Consider the following 22,477-nt stretch of genomic DNA (forward strand, 5'->3'; position numbering starts at 1 on the left):
TACTTATTGTGTAACTACTGGGTACTTTCAGGGTACTTACTGTGTATTTATTTGGTACTATTTGGTTCATACCTATGTGGTACATACTGGGTATTTATAATATTCTTACTGGGTATTTACATGTTGTGCAAAGGTGTCTTTTATGGTACTTACCACATGTAAGAACAAGGTAAGTACAAATAAAGTACCTTGAGCTTTAGGTCTGCACTCGCTGCATGTTTCATGGTATTTACCATGAATTTACCACAGAAACTACCCCTTAAATACACTGAAACTGGACTGTAAAAGAAAGTCAGCCCTATTTCCACTCTATTACATGGTACTTTCAGAAGTAAATGCTGGGTATGTACACGTATTATCTTCCTGTGCAGTGTACATACACACTTGATCTTCTGACCTCACCAAATGAGACAATGCTAACTTGTTGGTAAGGGTAAAGTAACTACATTGTAAAAACATATTCTTACCAACAAGTTAGCATTGTCTCATTTGGTGAGGTCAGAAGACCAAGTATGTATGTACACTGGACAGGAAGGTAATACGTGAACATACCCAGCATTTACTACTGAAAGTACCATGTAATAGAGTGGAAATAGGACTGAATTTCTTTTACAGTACAGTTTCATTGTACTTAAGGGGTAAGTACCAAGTAATATTCAAGTGTACATACCTGGTATTTAGTAATGAAAGTACCATGTAGTTAAGTGGAAATAGGGCTGACTTTCTTTTACAGTCCAGTTTCAGTGTATTTAAGGGGTAGTTTCTGTGGTAAATTCATGGTAAATACCATGAAACATGCAGTGAGTGCAGACCTAAAGGTCAAGGTACTTTATTTGTACTTACTTTGTTCTTACATGTGGTAAGTACCATAAAAGACATCTTTGCACAACATGTAAATACCCAGTAAGAATATTATAAATACCAAGTATGTACCACATAGGTATGAACCAAATAGGACCATATAAATACACAGTAAGTACCATGTAAGTACAGAGTAGACACAAAAAGTACCATGTAAGTACCCAGTAAAGTACCATAGAAAGTACCATGTAAACACACTGTAAGTACCCAGTAAATTCCATAAAAAGTACCATGTAAGTACCCTGAAAGTACCCAGTAGTTACACAATAAGTACCATGTAAATACCACTTAAGTACACTGTAAGTACTGTACTGTAAAAGAAAGCGTTACCGTTCTTCAATAGGGTCCAACAGAACAGAAGAGGAACAAACTCAGTGAGTATTTGCACTGTTCTGAGACTTTTCTCTTGAAACTGCCACAATACACAATTCACCCCACTCCCACCTTCATTGAATGTGGGAGTAAGTGTTTTCTGCTCATTTAAAGAGGGGTTCTTTGATAGAAGATCTTCACTCTATTGCAGCACCACCAGTTTCTTCTTGCAGCACCTCACTCATTAAAAAGATCCCACCCAATACATTTTTGTGGTTTCTCTTCCACTTGACCCTAAAGCTTGATCAGCAGATCTGTTCTTACAAAATGCAAAGGTGGTATGGCGGCCATGCTGCCAAACAAAACAAAGTTACGCTATCAGCAGCAGAGCTTTGTGGGTAATCAGTGTAGTGAAAGGAAAGAACATGAGAAGCTGCTCTCACGTAATGTCAGATATAACTTCTGTTCATCACACCTGAGCCTGGGGGTGTCCCTGTTCCTGTGGTGTGGGTTCTGGTCCTTGTTCTTGAGTGCGGACCTTCTCCAACTTCCATCTATGGGTGAGCCTGGTCGGGCCGGTGGTAACAACACTTCTTGTGGACCCCCACTGATCTGGGGCGTCTTCCTCCTAGGAAGGGGTGGCTTGCCCCTGCCTTGCTCTCACCTGGATCAACCGTGGACTGGGTGGGTGGTTGTCTGGTGTGTGCCTCCCCGCTCTCTGGCTATGGGGTCCCCGTGGCGGTCCTGCTGGCCCTGGCCTGGGTGGCGGATGTTGTTGCCCGGCGGGCGGTTGTTCTCCATCTGCTGTGCGGGTGTTGGGGGGGGGGGGGGGGGGGGGTTCCTGGCTGCCGCTAATTCAGCGGCGGGGGTCTCGATGTGGGGATGGCTGGGTACTCTCCCTCCTTCTTTTTATATTCCATCACCCACTTTAGAAGAAGATAAAAACTCACTCGAGCACAGGTGCTATCTCACCTTTGCACAAATAGTTTGAGTGATTAAATGAAATATTTCACGTGTTGGTCCGAATGCATAAGTATGCATGTGTGAACATCAGTTGTATTGTGATGTGAACATGTTGACATGTTTGGTTTGTGGTCTTTTCTGGAACCCACAGGTATCTTTGTGGCATTTGGGTGTGTGTGTGCACAGGCCCCGCCCCCTTTAGAATTTATATTACTTATAAACCTGACTGTAATGATTGTAAACATCCAGCAACTTGTTGCCTTGTGCTGCTTCACGGTTCCACCCCCCCCCCCTCCTCTTCAATCAGCCTGCTACCCCTCATCCCCCCACCATCCCCACCCCCCGGGCATCCCTCTCTCTTCTTCCCTTCTTTTTTTTTCTGTCTGGTCCAACAAGACTGTCACAGATGCGAGTAAGATCAGTAAAGTTTAGCCTAAATTACCAAAGGGGTTTATTTAAATAAACACATAGTGTATCAAATGTTTCATAACCCCTATTGTAACAGTAAAATATGTCCAACACAAAAGGTTTTCAGCTCTCATCTGTCTGCTCAGCTGTTGGACAGGACAAGTAAAAAAAAAGAAAAAAGATTTCACTTCTAAATCATTTGGATCTTGGGCGTGCATCTACCGAGTGAGATGCATCACTAGTGTCTTGCAGTTACAACAGCTGTTTGTGTGTGTGGGGGGAGGGGGGATTACCTGAAATGAATTCTGAAGAGGAAGTGAAATAAGTTTGAAGAAAATTGGCTGGTCTTATAAAAAGCTAATTTAGTGAGTTGCACCACGCTGACCTGTCAGATATATTACAACTATTTTGTCCTTTTTGTCTCTTTGGTTTTACACTGTGATCTGGCATTTATCTATACAAATTGCACAGCTCTTTTGTTAATTATTCTTCTTTGGTCAATTCAGATTTTTGATTGATAAAGTGCTGCATTAAAAGCAAACCATGAAGTAAGAAATGAATACTTAAGTAACTAGTTGGGGCTAGTTTTAAGGCCCGTACACACCGGGACGAATATTCGCCAGGCGTTAAGGCCTGTTCACACCGGGACGAATTTCGCCGGCGATTTTCGCCGACGTTTAACGCCTCGTGACTAAACAAAGGGCACCAATGAGAGTGTGCACACCGAGGCGAAAAAACGCCAAGCGCCAAAGTATAAACTTTTTCAGAGTTCAAATTTATGTTTGATTAGGGGTGAATTTTTAGATCCATGGATGAAAAAAGTTCCAATTGCCCATTTTCCAAAACATCATTAAGTTAGGTGGAATAAACTCCAGTCAGTGTTGCTGCACTATTTCAGGCTTTGTTTTTGCCTCTAAGAATCTTATTTCTGGGCTGATTTGTGCTTATTGGTGTGCTGGATCACCTACATGACATCAAACTGATACTGAACCACCATTATTCACTTACAAATGAACAAGCATCAGACAGACCATGGTTCACTTGTTTGGTCTTCATCAAAGTTCAGCTAAACTTTGATTGTGAGGAATCAAAGCCTGGTGCAGTTCAAACTGGCCAGTATAAAAGTGCTTTATAAATGAATAAATCCCGATCTTTATAGATATATAAAAATATTTGTTGGTATTTATAATTGGCAGCAGTTTAGCAATGATGGTAAGAAGAATTCAAAGTACAAGCGTATGCTTCAACAAGCGTGTGCTTTAACAAGTTGCCAGCCCGACACCCTCTGTCACTGCATATTTGCAACTGTAGTTTAAAAACACCAGACTATTTGGAATGCTTTGTTACACCCCAGTGGAAGCAGCAAAAATAAAGATTTGACTTTTCCAGGAATTCTGTCGTTTCTGCTTGGATAGGCAGAGTCACTTCTGTGGAACTGGGTCTACATTAGTGATGGAGGGGTCCTTTGTCATCAGACTGTTTACACTAAACGCAGTCACAGAAAGATCAATGAGTGTTTTATAGGCTTGGCCACACACAAAAATCTAAATTAGTTCATACCATGAGATGTTTGTCTTTCAGTTTTTCTGCTTAGACAAAAAAGGCAATTCATATTTCCAATTATGGAACTCTGAAACTGATTTGGATTGTTTTATTAATCCTAGAAAAAGTTATTTTAGTGGAAAACAATAGGCCACCTTCACAATTTACCTGTATATAATTTTAGTCTGGCTGCACGGTGGTGCAGTGGTTAGCGTTATTGTCTCACAACAAGAAGGCACTGATTTGAATCCCATTTGCGACCTTTCTTTGGAGTTTGAATGTTCTCGTCGGGCATGCATGGTTTTTCTCTGGGTGCTCCAGCTTCCTCCCATAGTCCAGAAACATGCTTCATAGGTTAATTGATTACTCTGAAGTGTCCCACGGTGTGTGGGAGTGATTGTGTTCCCTGCGACAAACTGTCCAGGGTGTACAATGCCTCAGTACCCGGGACAGACTTCGGCATCCCCATGACCCAGAAAGGACTGTTGCGGGTTAGGAAAATAGATGGATGAGTTTAATCAGATTTGAGTCAATTTAGAAAAATGTTGATAATATTTGACTCTTCACATTAGTTCATGTTTCCGTAAAAACAATTTGCGAAAATTACAAGCAAAAATGTCTGAAAATTCTGTTACGTCACAGCAGTGAGATTGAGACAGTAACAGCGAAGCTGTGTTTCTCTAAAACGAAAAGTCAGAAGTTACCATCACACTCTGCTCTGTTTGTGGTCACTTTTCCCATCACAATGCACATACTTAACAGTCATCCTGTAAACTTTTGCTTATGCAGCCTCAGAGTGAGGCTCCAGGGTAATGACAAAAGATAGTCATCAAGATATCCAAGATGTTTTGTGATGACTACTTCAGCTCAGAACACAGCTGTTTGGGTGTGACTGCACAGCAGAGGCTGTGGTTTACTGTAAAGAACTGATAATGTTTGGCCTCATCCCTGACACAAAGACACCTGATGGGATGAGAAGGAGATTTTCCAGCAGTACACTTTTCAGCACAACATAGTGTTATGAAATGCATTCAAATAGTCTATAAATTTTGTTGCAAAAGTATGACTTTGTTATAAAGTTTCTAACATTTTATGATCAGTTTTACCTTACCTTGTTTGTCCTTTTACAGATAATTCTGACACTACGACTCCTGCAGAAGTCCTTCAATATTGTGGAAATAAAAGAGCATATCTCATTGTTGCAATTGGAATGTTATCAATTATACATTTATCTGAGTGCAAAAAAGATAATTAGAAATAAATTGTGGATTGTTGACTTTTAAAGTGCTCTCAGAGTTTTTTACTTTGTCATATTATTTTTTCTGTTGTTTTAGAATTTTTGTCCAGTGTTTGGTCCTCCATTTTTTCTAAAAACAAAACATTCTTGCTAGTTTAAAGGCTTAATTCAGCCTCTTAGGTAATTCACATAATGGTTTCTAAATAACTGATCAGAAATCCACACATTGAATAGTTATTGTACTTTAGCCACAAAACACTCCTAACACATTGCAATGACTAATATTACTCAAGAAAATGAAACACGCATATCTACTGCATGACAGTTGTCCAAACCTGTGTTACTCAATAGATTAAACAACTGGATATATATATATATATATATATATATATATATATATATATATATATATATATATATATATATATATATATATATATATATATATATATATATATATATATATATATATATATATATATATATATATATATATATATATATATATCTCCAACCAATTAAGAAGCAATACTGACAATCAATTGCACCTGTTTTTGTTCAAGTGGAATTGACAACAGGTGGAAATAACAGGTGACCACAGACATCTTCTCCGTCCTTATGTTTTCTGGCTCATATTTTGGTGAATCTTGAATGCCGAGAGTGTTGTCACTCCAGCCGTACCATGAGACGTGGTCTACAACCCACACAAGTGGCTCAGTCACCCAGGTAGTGCAACTCATCCAGGACGGCACTGTGTCTGTCAGCGTAGTCTCCAGAGCATGGAGGTGCTACCAGGAGACAGGTTAGTACATCAGGAAATGTGGAGGAGGCTGTATGACAGCAACAACCTTGCATCAGAACCACTACCTTCTCCTTTGTACAAGGAGAAACAGGAAGAATACAATCAGAGCCATGCAAAAGGACCTCCAGCAGGTCAAGCATGTGCACGTGTCTGCTCAAACTGTTAGACTCCATGAGTGTGGTATGAGGGCCCAATGTCCACAGGTGGGAGTTGTGCTTACAGCCCAACACCATGCAAAGTGTTTGGCATTTGCTGGAGAACACCAAGATTGGCAAATTCGCCGCTGGCGCGTCATGCTCTTCACAGTTGGAATCGGTTCACATTGAGCATGTGACAGACGTGACAGTCTGGGGATGTGCTGCCTGCACCATCGTCCAACATGACCATTTTGGCAGTGGGTCAGTAATGGTTTGGGGTGGCATTCCTTTAGAGGGCCGCACAGCTCTCCATGTGCTCACCAGAGCTAGCCGGACTGCCATGGGGTACCAAAATGAGATTCTCAAACCCCTTGTGGGTATGCTGGTGGGATTGGCCCTGAGTTCCTCCTAATGCAAGACAATGCTAGACCTTATATGGCTGGAGTTTGTCAGCAGTCTCTAGTAGACAAAAGTGACCCGCCCATTCCACAGACCTGCATCAAATTGAACTCTTCTGGGACATCATGTTTTGGACTTTGAGCATTTTGACTTGTTTCAAAGACATTACATCCAAGGATCAGGCTGTAGTGTGCTTTTACGCTTTACCAGTAATTTGAGTACGATTCCACATCCAGACCTCCACAGGATAATACATTTAATTTCCATAAATATTTTTGGGTGGTTGTCAACACATGCAACACACTCTTTATATGCTATGTAAAGAATAAAGCATTTAAAAACAGTATTTTTATGTATGTGTATATATATATATATATATAGTTAAAGAAAATAATTAGATGTTTTTGTGGTTGAGGAACATTTGACGTTGTCAGTATCTAGCTATTGCTCATAGTCTGAGTTATTTGGGAAGAAGAGGACTCTGGGTGTGTGTGAGAAATTATTGGAGTGTTGAGCCTGACACATGAGCCATGAAAACGCTCTCCCACAGATCTGTGTTCTCCACTGCTTATCTGCTGGCTGATATGCAGCACTTTGAAGAGCAACCAAACGCTGAAACAGGATGATTTAAAATGGGCAACTAACGCTTTCTTTATAAACAAGCAGAAGCGTTTCAAGCTGACTTTGATGTTGATTTTTAGTATTAAGAGCAAATCATACATTTAATGGGTTATTAGGTATTCTGCCATCTTCCTGAGTTTAGTTGTGCCCAATTTATTTTTTCTAAACCCACCACTTTCTAAGGGGCAGCTGGGAAGCACAAAAGGAATATGGAATACTACAATGCAACCTGGGATTTATCATCGTGCTGTTAGTGTGATTGAAATAATGAGTAAAGTTTCAATTTCAATTCCTTAATTTCTTTTCATTTCCACAAATCAACAAAAACAAAAGATCTTGCAGTTCTAATCCAGGGGAAATGAAATGGAATTGGATGGAGAAAACTTACTTATCTGCCCCTTTTACATTTTAAGGTTAAACACAATTTTAGAGTATAACAGTAAAAAAGCCATATACAGTATTTACCTAGGGCCCAACTCCACAATTTTTTCAAAATAGAGATATTATATGTTCTATGGTCTTCTAGGGAAAAGCTATCTGATTACGTGCAAAAAAGTCCCAAGTCCGTTGTAATGTATTGACAATGCTTGACGTTTAAAATGCATTAAGTGCAAAATTCCTGGACTTGGGCCTCTCTTGCATGGGTTTTGCTTTATCCCAAAGATGGCAGCACTGGTTATTTCAAGAAGGTCCCAAATCCAGAGACTTTAGTTTGCTAATCCTCTGAAAAGTATAAAAGTGAGGTGCTTCATATTATAGCATTTGTAAGCTATGAACTGGTGCTAAATCTGGGTAAAGTATTAATTATTTGGTGTAGCCTCCCTTTAAGCTATGCAATTAAAATAATTTCCTGGAAAAACAAACCTCTTGGACTTGGGCCCTTTTTGAACTAACCGATTCATATAAATTTCTGCATTATAGCAAAAAGCTATGCTTGTGGTTTACATCAAAGTATTGTCATATTTCCAACTTTCTAACACATACCTGGAATTAGGCATCAAGGTTCATGTATTGAACTTACAAGTGTTTTTCTAGGCTGATTTGTGATTTGGTTTCTTTAATTGTTTTAGATTGTTCTGAGTCACTTTGTAAACACCTGCTTTCCTGTTTGATATTTTCCTGGTTTGTCTATTTAAAATCAAATCTGATCATAACTGAAAAAAGTTGTTAACTCCATTTGCACCCTGCCAGGTCCTATTTCTGTGTGGTCTTTCGTGAATCTTTTAAACTGAAGCAAGCTCTTCTCAAATTTCCTCTTAGTCACTGTCCTGCTGAAAGCTTAGTCCTGTGTATTTCTTGTTAAGGGTCAAAGGCAGAACTGACCATTTCCCTTTTTCTGCACAGTGATGTTGTTTTAAACCCTGAGTTAACCAGAGATTGATCTGAAGAATGGATGTATTTGGGGACTGCCATTTGTCATAGGGCCTGAAGGGGTTGTTTTCTCCCGGCCCTGTCAGCTTTGATGAATCCCCTCTAAAGACTCCTCTGAGGAAGGCACGGCCAGCATTTGCCTTGGCTCAGAGGCATTGCATTTCCGTTCTCTCCCTCGGACTTTTGGCAGAAAACTTTTTAACTGTTGAACAACCTTTTGCATATGACTTCATTTGTTTTAAAGAGTTTTTAGAAACTGTTTTCATGATCATGCTGCTGAATATCTGGGTGTTCCTCAGGGATGGGGCTTAACCTTTGCACTTGTTTGTTTCTAGGAAAGAAAGAGTACTTAATCGTCTCTGAGGCCAGAAAGCGTCCATGAAAACCTATGTGCAGCTTTTTCAGAGCATCTGTAAGGTTATGGCCGCTGTAATGGATCTCATCACATGAACTGGAGCTTCATGGGTTTGTGTACTAACACAGCACATCATTCACATTTAGCCCAAATGTGGGTTCAAGTGCAGTGCACCACTTGGGCCGATTAGCAGGTCTCCTTAGTGTATATAGACAAATCCCATGAATCATTTTAAACACTGCTGTTCTGTTGGTGTTACTGGATACTGCATCAAAAAAATTCAAGAGTAAAATTTTGCAATCATCGCTGCAGCCACCTCAGCAGTTTACCAGCCGATTTCATCACTTTGCTAGTAGCCTCTCCAAACCCCCAATGTCTTTCCATTTTTTTTTTAGATCTCCCTCCCCCACCAACCACTTCATTTTCAGCTAATTTTGCAGTCAACATGTGGACCGGAATCCTATAGCAATGATAGAGTCCAGCCAGCTCTCTTCACTTCACTCATTGGACTAAGAGTAATATAGCTCTATAGATCTCAACAATCTGACAAACCTCAAAATCTTTAATATTTAAAGATGATTTTCCAAAAAAAAAAAAAAAAAAAAAAAAATCGACTCAAGTATTCAATTTAGTAAAATTAAAGTTTCCACAAGTGTTCAAAATCTACACCCGACACAGTTACTTTTTTATTTATTAAATTTGTTTCAAATACATCTATAATACAATCAATATGATGCAAACTTAAAGATGGTAACAACAATAATAGCTAATGTGTATATTACAACAATAATCCAAACATGAATAGGAGCAGGCAGAAGCTTGGCTTCTTGAAGACTGCTCCTAAAAATAAAAATAATAAAAATAATGATAGATAAGGGGAAATAATAATGTTAATAATAATCTAAAATATAAATTAAGTGGAAAAAAATCACAAAAGAAAAAAAAAATACTTGCAGTGGTTGCTTTAGATTTAAGGTCAAGTTTGACCTTTTTTGACCCCAGGTAACCCACTTTACGTAGCAAAGTATACCAAAATGTTGTTTTTTAAATTGTATACCTTAGTACATTTAATATCTTACAGCCACTACAATGTAAAGGTATTGGCTGCTATATATATCTCTATTTTTCTTTGTATGCAATCATAATAAAGATAAAACCGGGTGATTTTTAAGAAACTCTTAGATCTACTTTTCAGTTGAAAGTAAACTGGTGCGTGAAATGACAGAAAATGCTCATCTGCTTTAGTGTTACCACTAAATCACTTTTGAAAACTACAGATCAGTAGTAAGAAATTCAGAATAAATAGCGTGAAAAAAATAGTGAACAAAACAATTTTAGTATGATCTACCAATGATGTAAAACTGTATGGATGTTGATTAACCCAAATCTAATCAAATCTATGCAACATTTCTAAACACATATAAACATTTTCAAGTATAATTTTCGTTAGTATGAAGTAACAGATGCCTTGTTACAGGTGACACCATTGTAGTCTGCTACTTTATTGCAGGCTACGACTTCTTCTTACACTCAGTCAACACAAACAGACCCACAACACATTGTGATTCCCTTAAGCTTGTACAACAGGGAGGAATTAAGTCTGACAAATTCAATGTTAAAAGATCCACAGCAGCTGTCTGGATTTTAAAGGCATTTCTAAGTGGCTGCATTCCTGTGTAGTTCCACTTTGAGTTAAGTTTGAGTTAGGGTCAAAACCCCTGTGTTTTACTGACTCCCACAGAAACACACTCACACACACACACACATGCGCCCCACTTCCCCTCTCCACTAATAAATAATTATTCTTTTGTGTGATGTGGCTTTGCTCCAAGGTCGTGCACTTTATCTGAGCTCCTTGTAGAGAAGCAAACTAGAATGGAAAAATACACTTTGTGTCTCTTTAAATGTTTTAATTTAAGTTCAAACAATTGAATGAAATCCAGCATTTGTGTTTGTTTTAAAAGAAATCTTTTTGGAACTTTAGAAGATCATTGAGTTGATGTAATTCTATTGTGGATTTTATTAGCAAATTATTAGTCAAAATAGATATATTTAAAAAAAAGAAGAAGAATGGAACAGATCCCTCATTCACACACTAAATCACACTCTCACTCAGACACTCAACTCAAGCAGCACTTCAGCTTGAAGTATATAGTGTGAGTCAGGATCTGCTCGGATGTGCTGTTCATGCTGATTGTGGTAAAGCAAAGAAGTCATCCTCTTCTGAGGCTGCCTTGCTCCTCCCCCTGCTCTGAGTTATGCTGTATTTCAGTCTTCAGGAGACTGGTGAGCTTCAAGAAAAGCCAGGCATAATAGAGACAGAGCAACCAGACACTCATAACATCTCAGACTTCAGCTCAGATCCACTTGAACGTACCTGAGGAGCTTGAAATTTGCCAACTAGGTTTCTGGCGGAAATTTTTTGTTGGTAAACTACTCCATCCTCTTAGGTAAAAATGATGGCTCCTGTGTTTTACTGTGAGGTCTCAGATTTCTTTTTCAAGAAAAACTGACTTAACGTTTCCTCAGACATTTTTCAAGTCCTCTTAGGATTTTTTTTGAATGTGTCTTCCTCTGGACTATCAACACATTTTGTTTGGACTCTCTTGAACTGCAATTGACAATGTTGACTGAACCGTGTGGAGCCATGTCGGTGGGTTCAGATGTTTGCGATCTCACCCTCCTACCATCAGCACCCCCCATGCCATCCTTACCAGGAGCTGTTGGCAGCTGTGGGATGTCTGTTGGTAGTGGTCAGTGGACCAATTTGCTGGACCTCCACCCTGGTTCTCCCTACAGCTCCTTAAACTCCCACCATTCCCTAATCAAGCAGGAGCCTGGCTGGGGAACCGCTGACCCAATGGAGGACCCTCACTGTGGACTGGGAGCCTTCACTGTGCACTTCTCAGGTCAGTTAACAGGCTCTGGTCCATGTCGAGTCGGTGCATTTGGAGAACCCGTGAGCCAACCAAGGATGTTTCCCAATGCAGCGTACCTGCCCAGCTGTATGGACAGCTCCCCTCTCCCCAGGAACCAGGGTAAGCCCCCCCCCTTTGTGTTTCCTAACATTAAACTGTGCTAGAGTGAAACACAGAGTAATTTGAAAATGCAGCTTCATAATGTTCTACGTCTTTCTGATCTCAACAAGTATCAAAGACACTTTTTTGATCTACTCATAAAATACAATTTATGATGTTAAAACTGCAGTATTGATTTGTTGCTCCAAAATGACCCAAAGTCATTGATGTTAAAACAACAAAATCCTTTTTTTCTTATAAAACTTCCAAAGCATAAAGTTAGTTTTAAAAAAGTAATTTGAAGTTATAAACACTAACAGAAAATAACAGCTTTTAATGTGTGATAATTTACATTTAGGAATCTTCTGTTGGTTAAAGAGCTTTAAGTCTGAGACTATCTTTGGATGCCATCATCTGTGTGTACAAAGCCGTTTTTCCACAGAAAAGTCTATGGTTTTTGCCAACAGGCCCAAATGGAAAATCTTGCTTTCGGCGTTCTATGGGGATTCAGGAGATCATACGTCATTTTTCTAGGAAACTTTACAACATCCCTGCGGTGCTCATCTCACAATGACACAAAATGATTATTTTATGAACTTATAATTGAAGCTAAAAGGCTTTTTTTTTTTGGTTGTGTGTTAGAGAGATTTGACTTTAATAGGCGGAGTTCAGCTGTCCAGGTGATTAAAGAAAAAAACGTGGCACCTCGACACTTTTTTCTTCAACTAAAATATTGTGTTTCCTATTTAGGTTAATTTTAGTCTCTCTATATTTTACCTATCTTATAAGTCATTCTATGTCTGACAGGAGAAAGTATGCCAAATCTCTTTTTTCCACCTGCCACAAGTGCTGCAACCACAGGCCAAAGATAAATGAGGGAAAAATGAACGTTACAAAGAAAATTGATTTTGCTGTGTGATGAATGTCTCTCTGTGGTGGCCCTGCCAGGAACTTGGAGCAACTACTAACAGAACAGAGATAACTGACCATAGACTGAAGACTGTTCAGTGTTGCATTCATTTGTAAGATTATGATGTGATATGAAGGAGCTAGTTGCTGCCTTTCAGTGTCTTGTGTGTCCTGCTTTTGATGTTTAGAGATTTTTTTTGTGCCAAATAATATTAATATGTTTTGAATGTCTTTCAGGTTACGGCCCACTGGCTTTGGACAGCAACCCTGGTTATAGTCACTCAGCATCCCACCACAACCCCCAGCTCTCCAGCCTGTCCTTCAAGCATGAGGACACGCTGTCACCAACAAACAACATAGGTAACTGTCTGCGCTCTGACGTCTCTTCTCTAAATTGTTTAGCAGACTGGAAAACTGTCGTGTCTCAGCAAGGTTATATAAGAAAGCCATCAATTTTCATATGACAACAGTGTTGCTAATATCTTTTCTTTGTGTCTCTCCATTTCTGTCGGCACCCACATGCAAGGATACATAGACACTTGCATCCCTTTATGTCTTTGAAAATTACAGCTCAAAGATAAAAAAAATACTCTATGTGTTTCTGTTGGAATCTCCAAAAACTCTCTTAGGGACTGTATACCATTTGAATTTGAAGTGCACCACTATTTCCTATTGACCTGCTTAAAGGTTTGCCATCAAAATGAACTATAATTCATTTTCATTTCAGAGTCCTAATATATTCTTATGTGAAAAAACTTTTATTTGCTACCTTTTAGTAAGTAAGTAAGTAAATATGTCACCTGATTGACTTACATTCTGACAGTTTCTTTCTTTTTGAGTTTTTTGTGTGTGTTTTCATTCACAAGAGAAATATTTTGTACATCTATGAGATGTGGTTGCAAAAAATTCAAGACTCTTCACTTTTTAATCTTCTGTTTTTTTAGACCAACAGTATCCAACACTAAACCCCATGTTCGGTTGTCACAATCCTTCAGAATCCACTCCCAACAGCCAAACTCTGCTGCTGAGGAACTACAGCAGGTAAATCCATTTCAACCTGTTTGTTTAATTTCTGTTTGACTCATGCAACCTTGAATCTTCCTGCAGCACAACCAGGCTTTTAAGGTTTTCAAACTCTTTTCTCATCAGCCTTTCTATGAATACTATTTTTTTAGCTCTTTGTAATATTTTTAGAAGTGTGAACTCTTGCTGATCCCCACACTGGGATCTGTGGTTGCCTGTGCTCTGTCTGGATCCTGAATCCTCATTTGTTCTGAGGTTAAGTGCTGCCCACTGGTGCTCAGCAGGCCAACACAAACACAGAGTGATCTACTGCTGAGGAAAAATGAGGAGAAAAGTAAAAAAAATAATACTCAGTGAAAGTTAGAATTGTTTCAAAGGAGTGGTAGCTGGAAATCTGACTATTTGAACCTAAATAAGTCTTCTCAATTTTTTGGCGGGGTTTTGTTTTTGTTTCAAACATCTAAAACAGTAAATTAGGATGAAATTCCTCAAATGCCGATGCAAGATGTTGTTTGAGAAAAGGAACATGTGCAACCCAAATACTGGGACAGAAGTTGATAAGCAAAGGGAGAACTGTGCTGCTGTTAGAGCTTATGGCATGAACTGGAAACCCTCAAATAAACACAAGCTTGTGCACACGCGGGTGCACACTCACACACGTCAGACATCAGTGAACCCTTTTGGAGTTTAACATTGCTCAGAGCTGATTAGTGAGCCATCGCAATCCTTCTCTCAAGGACTTCTTAAGGAATGCTGTGCAGAATTCCCCTGAAGCTGTTTCCCGCTTTTAGTGATACCGTGGGCCGGGTGATGTCATGCACCGGTTCAGGGTGTGCTAGGCACGGAGGCATACAACACCACCATAGAGCGCAAAAACCTCATCCCTAGGAGACTGATCTGATCTGTTCATGTGTTTACTGTGGATGTGCAAGGAGGTTATTATGTGACCAGGGAAAAGTGCATTGAAAAGATGGGTGCAGAAACATCTCTCTTATGAGAGGGAAGAGTGCAAAGACTTTTTGACTTTAAGTTTTTTTAAAACGCGTACTATAAAAACACAATTCCCCCCAAATGATGATGTTATAGTCATGTTCACTGGCTCTTTGCACATGAGTATATTTTCATGCTATGTTGAAAGGTAAGTTCCGATGCAAAAACCATCTTTTCTTTATGTTTTACTCAGTGATAATTTGTACCAAATGGCATCTCAGCTGGAATGTGTCACATGGAATCAGATGAATACCCTGGCATCCCCCACAAAGACGTGAGCCCAATTTTGCTTCTGTTTTTGAAGAAATAATATATTTTTATTCAGTTTAGATTTAAAGATGTCACTAAAATAAGAAGGATTTGAACAGCGTTGCTGCCTGAAGAGCAGCTTGTACCTTCATGTCATCCCATAAAAGGGTATTTTGTTAAACTTGCGATGTCAGGGAAACCTCTTATGTGTTTCTTAAACTGTAACTCTTTCCATTTGTTTTGTCTGGATGCATAGGAGTAACACATTTTGACAACCTCCGATCCTCTGAACTAAAAAATATTTGTTTAATCAAAAAGAAAGCCGGATTTGTTAGATGTCACAAAAGCCTTTCACTTTTTAGACAAAGGTTAATTAATTTATTTATTTTAATCTAAAATGTATTTAATGTTTTTGCTCTTCAGTGGCCAAGCAGCTAGTTTTGACAGCGACCCCATGCTCGTCAGTGCCCAGTACCACATTCACACACATGGTGTGTTCAGGGGGCTTCAGGTCAGCTAGCTAAAGCAGCACAAGTACACACACTCAAAACAATAATGAATAACATGAAATGAATAATTAAAAAAAAAACTTATGCAAGCTCTTTGATTTATGAAAGGATATAAGAAGGGTTCCTGGTGTGACTCCTCCAGTTGCAAAGTCCTCAGAAGCCAGTGAGAGGCGGCCTTTTGTGTGTGTCTATCCAGGCTGCAGCAAGAGATACTTTAAGCTCTCACATCTGCAGATGCACGGACGGAAACACACAGGTAAGAGGAACAAGAATGATTGCCCGCTTGTTTTTTTCTCTCTATTGGTTGTTACTTACATACGGCTTTTTCGACTTTGATGACGATGGACATTTTCCAGGAGAAAAGCCATATCAGTGTGATGTCACAGAATGTGGTCGCAGATTCTCGCGTTCAGACCAGTTAAAGAGACACCAGCGCAGACACACAGGTACCCTCACTATATATGTCTGTTGAGCTTCCACCAATGTTTGTGACCCCCCCAATGTTTGTGTGTATTGTGTTTTGGTGCTGTTCCATATCTGAAAACCCTTTAACCCCCTCCTTTACTGAGTCCAAGATTCCTTTCATGCTCTGTTGTTACTCCCACAATCAGACTAGGAAGATACTAAGTTTGTTGAAGTTTACAAATCATTGCTGGACCTCAAACACTGTCCTGGAAACAATGTGGATTTTATAACAGAATATTTAAAATGTTCTCACTTTTTTCTAATAAGTGTGCAAGAATCCACATCTTTACATAAGAATAACATGGTATTTGACTTGAAACATTCCCAGTTACTTCCATTCATTGTAAAAGATCCAATTCTTTTGGGAAAATTTGGCTATTAATGTTGAGTGTAAAAGTTGCATTTGCTTGAATATTATCGCCATGATTTGTCAAATGTCACACAGTTCAGTTCTAAATCTTTGTGCCGAAGATTAAGATATAACATAGTTTCATTAAAAAAAAAGTTTTTTTGCTAAGCAACTAATCGAGAATTAATTAAACCATCAAGTCACTTATTGGTCTCCTTTCAACCAATTCTCTGCCTGATGAGAGAAAAAACTAGACCAATGAAAAACTGATATGAGAAGAGGGAATTTCACAACCTCTGGGATTGTTTATGCTGTTATTAACAGAAAATGTGGCTTTTATAACATTTATTCAGGGGACTGTTTGTTCTAAAAGTTGGATTTTGAGTTAAAACATAAAAAAATGTTTGTATATTGTGAAATCTGCTTTAGTTACCTGCTGAGCTTTTAACTTGATCAACATGTTTTAATTTTTTATGACTGCTTTTTCTGTAAACCATGTTTCAAGTTTGCTTTTCTCTCTGTGATCATATTTCCTCCACACTTGGTCTTTCAGTCTGATTCATTGGTAAAGTTAACCCAACTTTATCTCTTTTGGGCCCAAACCAAGTTACTTTTGACAACTCTTGTCGCAGTTTGGGTGCTGAAAATGTAATGTGAACCAGATGTGACCTCAGGGTCACGTCGGGTGAACATGTGAGTAACGCGACTGAGTAAGGAAGCTAAACTCACAACAGGTCAAAGGCAACAGTCAGTACCAAATTTTGGGCAGATATTAACCACATTTTAATAAAACCATTTCTGTCATTTGCAAGTGTTAATTTGAGTCTGTATGCTGAAAAAAACACAATCTCCCATTTGAGAGTTTTCTGATCATATCAGCAGATGTGATCAGAAACACTTAAACATGGTCACTTCTGCTAAACAGAAAAACGTATGATGCAATAATACCTTGGGATCCTTAAAATTCAAATAGTAAACTGAAAAGGTGGGAGTTTAATTTATTTTTGCCTAAAATGTTGGTATTCTCTTAATGCAAATGCAAAAGATTTAGAGTGTACATTTTCACTGCACCACATTCCATAGAGGGAAATGTTTTAGTTTCTAGGAAATAAGTACTCTTGACATATTGCAACAAATGAAGGTATTTTATGAAGACACTCTTAACTGTGTTTTTTTTTCTTTACATACTGAAGTCTTCTTTGACATTTTCCCCTCCCTATTCTCATTTCCTGTCTGTGACAACAACTGTCATCTCCATGCAGGAGTGAAGCCTTTTCAGTGTCAGACGTGTCAAAGAAAGTTCTCACGGTCAGATCACCTTAAGACTCACACTCGGACTCATACAGGTAAAACAAGTGCGTATACCTTTTTTTCTTCTTCCTTCAAAGTTTTTATTCACAAACCTGGATGTACTTACCGCTTATGCTAAAGCAACCCTTTTGCTCTTCTCTCTTCCCTCAATTGTCGCTTTTTTGTCAGGTGAGAAGCCTTTTACCTGCCGCTGGTCCAACTGTCAGAAGAAGTTTGCCCGCTCTGACGAGCTGGTGCGCCACCACAGCATGCACCAGAGGAACCTGAGCAAGCTGCAACCTGCCATTTAAAGAAAGAGGAGAAGGACGGTGACAGCGTGCTGTGCCAGCCAGTGGAGGACAAACTTTGGATTCTGGTCAGTGTTTCTGCAGCCTGTTCATAGTACTGAGGACAGATGATGCCAGAGACACCACGTCAAGACAACAGACTGACCGGAAACCATCAAGATGCCTTATCTGTAGGAAGGTTGGGCAACCCAATAATGCTGAGCCAGTGAGACATCTTTTTTATCTAGCCTTCTTGTCTTTTCAATGCAAGATGAAAAAAATGTTAATACACACTTTTGTCAATATTTTATCCTTTTTTTATTGCAACAACGGTTTCATCTTGAAAATCTGCTGGACATAGCAAACTGGATTCAGGAAATAAAAAAAAAACATGTATGCTCTTTTACCTTTAAGAAAGGAATATTTGGTTTGGGAAATGTCATGACATGAAACTTACCAAACTGCTTTGTATATGAGTGGCATTTTGACTGTTCTGATCATTTTTTGGGTATTTTATGTTCTTGTTGGTTCATAAAGTCTTCATTTAAATTTGTGTGGAGAGTTAAAGTTTGTTTTAATTAAGTCAGACGGCCTGCTGTAGGAGTGAAAAACTGTGAAACAGCACCTCTCTGTGCATCTCAGAGGGGGGAGATATCCCCTCTGCTTATCTCAGACACATCTTCAAATAGAGGAACATCTGCTGCTTCAATAAATTTTCATGAAAAAGGAAACGTACCTCGGAGTCTGGAGGCTGTAGTCTACCGACTCAAACGATACCTCACAGAAGAATTTCCCATTGTAAAGGAAAAACCGTTTAGCCACATGGTGGCAGTCTCGGTCTGTTAAGTCTCGCTCATGGAACTTGAGCGCTGTAGATTCGACAGTAACTTGTGCTCTACTTTTACTTTGTCACCTCAGCCTTTAGAATACCCACTTTACTTCTGCTCTTAGTGAAAGTATCCACAGTGTGAATGATAATGAACTTTAAATGAATGTGAGAAACAGGGGGGGCCATGTTCAGACTACGTCTGAGTCCATCAAATATGAATGATGTGGAAGGAGTTGTGTGTCAGCGAGTGCACAAGCCTATCAAAGACTGAAATGATTCAGCTGCTGCAGGTATGTTAATAAAATATGAATCTGTGTGGGCTGGAGTAATAATGTTGCTGGGAAACTGTGAACTGTAACGATTTCTGGACAAATGCAATCTCACACGACATATTTTTTTGTATGGAGTGAACATAAAGTTTAGCAAAAGTTGGATAACATTTTTAGTCTGTTTCAGTAAAGTAAGAGCAGCCGTACTGGAATAAGCATTTCTGAATCATTAAAGGTAATTCTTAGTACATTTCATAGTTTTTTAACTGAATCTCAACAAAAGTAAGTAATTTCTTAAAACGGTGACTCTTTATCGCAGTGATTCAAAGAAAACATTAAAATTGTGGAATGGCAGAGTTAAAAACAAAAAACTCATCATGAAATCAACACAAGAAAACACTTCTTGTGCGCGGGACAAAGGTTACTCTGTTCAGTTACTCTGGCTTCTCACAAATGTGCATAATCTGCCCGTCTTCCTTCAACTAAAAAAATTACCAAATGACTGATGAACTTCAAAATCCTCTGACCTGTTTTAGTTATCTAATGAAAAGACTTTCTTTCAGAAGTGATGTCTCAAATTCTGCACATAAATGACCAATACAAGGAAAGAATTATCTGTACTCAGGCAATTACACTGTAAACATTCCCTTAGCAAAAAGTAGTACATCCAAAGTTTACCGCCTTAAACATACTTGTAATATTTTAAAGTTAATAAATATATAAATAGTGGGCTACTTTTTGTCAAGGGTTATCACAGAAGTTTGATAAAATACATGAAGTCTGTTGGTCTAAAATAGAATTGCTTTAAGTAACTTCTTTTAAAGACTCACAAAAATGTTTTGAGGGTCTCTCAAAAATGTTTTGGCTACAGCTGAACAGCCATCAGAAGCTCAATCGCAGTACAATATGTAGTCATTTGTGCAACACCTGCATTACTTCTCTAATTTGCACTGCAGAACTTTACACTCACCGAGCTCACAAAGATTAAAATGCCTTTCTCCTGTTTCAGGGTCACAGGCGGCTCATTTAAACCAGTGATTCAAGTTGTTCTCCAATTCATGTAATGGCTGTGAGCTGCTATCTCTGTGATCTTCATTTTTTCCTTGGTTCTTAATCTAATGCACTTTGATTAGGAAGTACTTCTTTTTGTTCTCTCTCTGCAGGGTGTTGGGTAGCAAAGGAAGATCAGAGGGACAACACAGTTGAACATTTTATACACTCCAGTTCACGCTTAACCAAAATTGCAAAAAGGCTGTGAGGGGCATGAGGAGCTGATACTTTAAACACCCTTAGTCATTACTACCATCTCCATCACACACATTCAAAGAGACACTGACCTCAACCTTGTTTTCACCTACCTGACTTGCAGCAAGTTTTTTTTTCCAAGAACAAATATTTTTATTAAAATAACGGCATCCATCCCATCAATATTACCGTACCTCCCATCTGAAAGCACAAACACACATGCAGTAGTTGCATGCACACACGCCACCAGATGCCCTCTCAGCTGTACTACTGGCTGTTTGCCTTTAAGGGGTGTCAGCATGGGTAATCTCAGGTGACACACACCTGGTAATCCACAGCCCAGGACATCTGTAGGACAGCAGGCCCACAAGCTTCCACTTCCAAAAAGCAAAACAACATTTCTCACTGAATACAAGTGCAATTTTTCTTTTTCTTAAGAAAGATGAATAAAAACCAAAAGTGCTTTTTTTTAACATTTGAAATTATTCGTTTTGTTCCATTATAAATTATTCTTCGCTTTTCTGCATGTTTTTATCATTCCATCATAGTCCTGGCTAAATTTACATCCATCTCCTGTTCTGATTCTTTGGGGGGGGGGGGGGATTTTTCAACCTCTGGGAGCTGAAAGGTCACTGCCCATGTAGCACACACACACGCCGACCTCTATGAGCCCCAAGGGATTGTTAACAAGGTCAAGGCCCCAGGGAGCAAACATCACAGAAAAACTAGGGGCCCCACATGCAAAAACAATGCTGTGCCAACAGGAGGCGCTGTCAGGGGCTGTTTGACTGTTAAGTGAAGCATGCTTGTAGTTCAATTCCCCAACAGTATTCATCCTCCCCTCAGGCTAGCCCTCTTGTGCAGAGTTGCTGCTTTGCAGTCTGAGGGGCCTTGGGGTTCTTGGGGGTATTCCCTGTGGTGCAGCAGGAGGCCTGCGGGGCTCCAGTGTGCGGGGGCTTTGGGAATGCAGAAGCCTTGGGGGCCTGGAGCTCAGATGGAGACTGGAAGGGGTACATTTTTTCACTCGGGGAGAGGAGACGGAGCAGATTCCGAAAAACCGAGAGGGGAAAACACCTTGAGAGGAGGCTGTCAGATATAAAGGCATCAGACGCAGAGTTCCCATGAGGGTACACAGACGCAGAAATACAGGCACGCACATGCACGCATAGTCTTAACCTAAAAGGCGCATGTGGGCTGGCAAACACAACCCCCCCCCCCTCCTCAGACATTTTATTTTTTCTCTTCCCTTTGTTTTTTTCTTCTGTCTCCATTGTTTCATGGAATGATATTAATTCCTAACAGGATTAGATGTTTTCGATCATGTGAGGTACAAGATCATAAACCAACCCAAGTTCCCCGGGGGTTGGTGGGATGGGAAAAGCTTCCTCTCCCAACTCCTCGCCTCCTTCCCAGAGGTATCCAGATGCTGGAAAACATGGGTGAGAGGGACGCTGAGAAAGAGGGAGATATGCAGCAATAAATGGAGCGAAAGAGCTGTTTTGTCCAAAGACATCGGGTCTCACTGGGACAGCACCATCTCCACTGCGGTGTTGTGGACTGTAAGACAACTATGGCTAACTCTGCCCATCTTTTAATTAAAAGAGGAAAAGTTTATGGCGGTTTAAATCACCTAAAATATGCAGCGGCCTGTCAGAATGAATAGGAGACTAAAGCTGTTTGAAACAGATTTTGAGTCATCTCATGACCTCAGTTCAAAGGGCTCCCATTTCTCTAAAGGCATTCGCAATTAGTTACAAACCCACTAAGTTCTTGGTTCTTAAATTCAAATCTACAGCTCTTTATAGGCCACTCTCTAATTGTGTAGTCATTAATGGACAATTTCTTATCTACATTGTGTTGATGGTGCATAAAAAGTCATGATGATAGATGAGCATAAAGTGCACATCTTAAAAGGACATAAAGGTGAGTATATATTTCTCCTTCACCACCACTAGGAGGAGTATCATCCTGTTGTGTGAGTGGAGGAACCAACTTTTTCATTATTTCCAGCAACCTCTTTTGAAAGAATGCAAGCAAG

At 39.4% G+C, this 22,477-nt stretch overlaps 1 protein-coding gene across 4 annotated transcripts; it reads left to right on the forward strand.

Moving 5' to 3' along the window:
- The first annotated feature begins 11,114 nt into the window (after positions 1 to 11,114).
- wt1 (Wilms tumor 1) lies at positions 11,115 to 18,649 on the forward strand. 4 transcript variants are annotated; one of them, XM_020711050.2, is made up of 10 exons: positions 11,117 to 11,917; positions 11,999 to 12,046; positions 13,172 to 13,294; positions 13,879 to 13,975; positions 15,141 to 15,221; positions 15,620 to 15,707; positions 15,814 to 15,961; positions 16,062 to 16,151; positions 17,782 to 17,874; positions 17,999 to 18,649. In XM_020711050.2, the coding sequence occupies exons 1-10, from the start codon at positions 11,632 to 11,634 to the stop codon at positions 18,118 to 18,120; spliced, it is 1,176 nt and encodes a 391-aa protein (XP_020566709.1). In that variant the 5' UTR covers positions 11,117 to 11,631; the 3' UTR covers positions 18,121 to 18,649. The 4 variants fall into 4 exon arrangements, with proteins under 4 accessions (XP_011489384.1, XP_011489393.1, XP_020566709.1 ...); XM_011491082.3 differs by having other exon boundaries at positions 11,115 to 12,046; positions 17,782 to 17,865; XM_011491091.3 differs by having other exon boundaries at positions 11,115 to 12,046; positions 13,930 to 13,975.
- The last annotated feature ends 3,828 nt before the right edge of the window (positions 18,650 to 22,477 follow it).

The sequence above is a fragment of the Oryzias latipes genome, chromosome 3 (genome assembly GCF_002234675.1).
Source record: "Oryzias latipes chromosome 3, ASM223467v1".
Taxonomy (NCBI): domain Eukaryota; kingdom Metazoa; phylum Chordata; class Actinopteri; order Beloniformes; family Adrianichthyidae; genus Oryzias; species Oryzias latipes.

Excerpts from the sequence above, each read along its gene's own strand:
- wt1 (XM_011491082.3), top strand. The coding sequence starts at position 11,632 with ATGTTGACTGAACCGTGTGGAGCCATGTCGGTGGGTTCAGATGTTTGC. Across the intron at positions 13,295-13,878 it reads GTCACCAACAAACAACATAG|ACCAACAGTATCCAACACTA; the intron begins GTAACTGTCTGC and ends CTGTTTTTTTAG. Across the intron at positions 15,222-15,619 it reads CTGGCATCCCCCACAAAGAC|TGGCCAAGCAGCTAGTTTTG; the intron begins GTGAGCCCAATT and ends TTTGCTCTTCAG.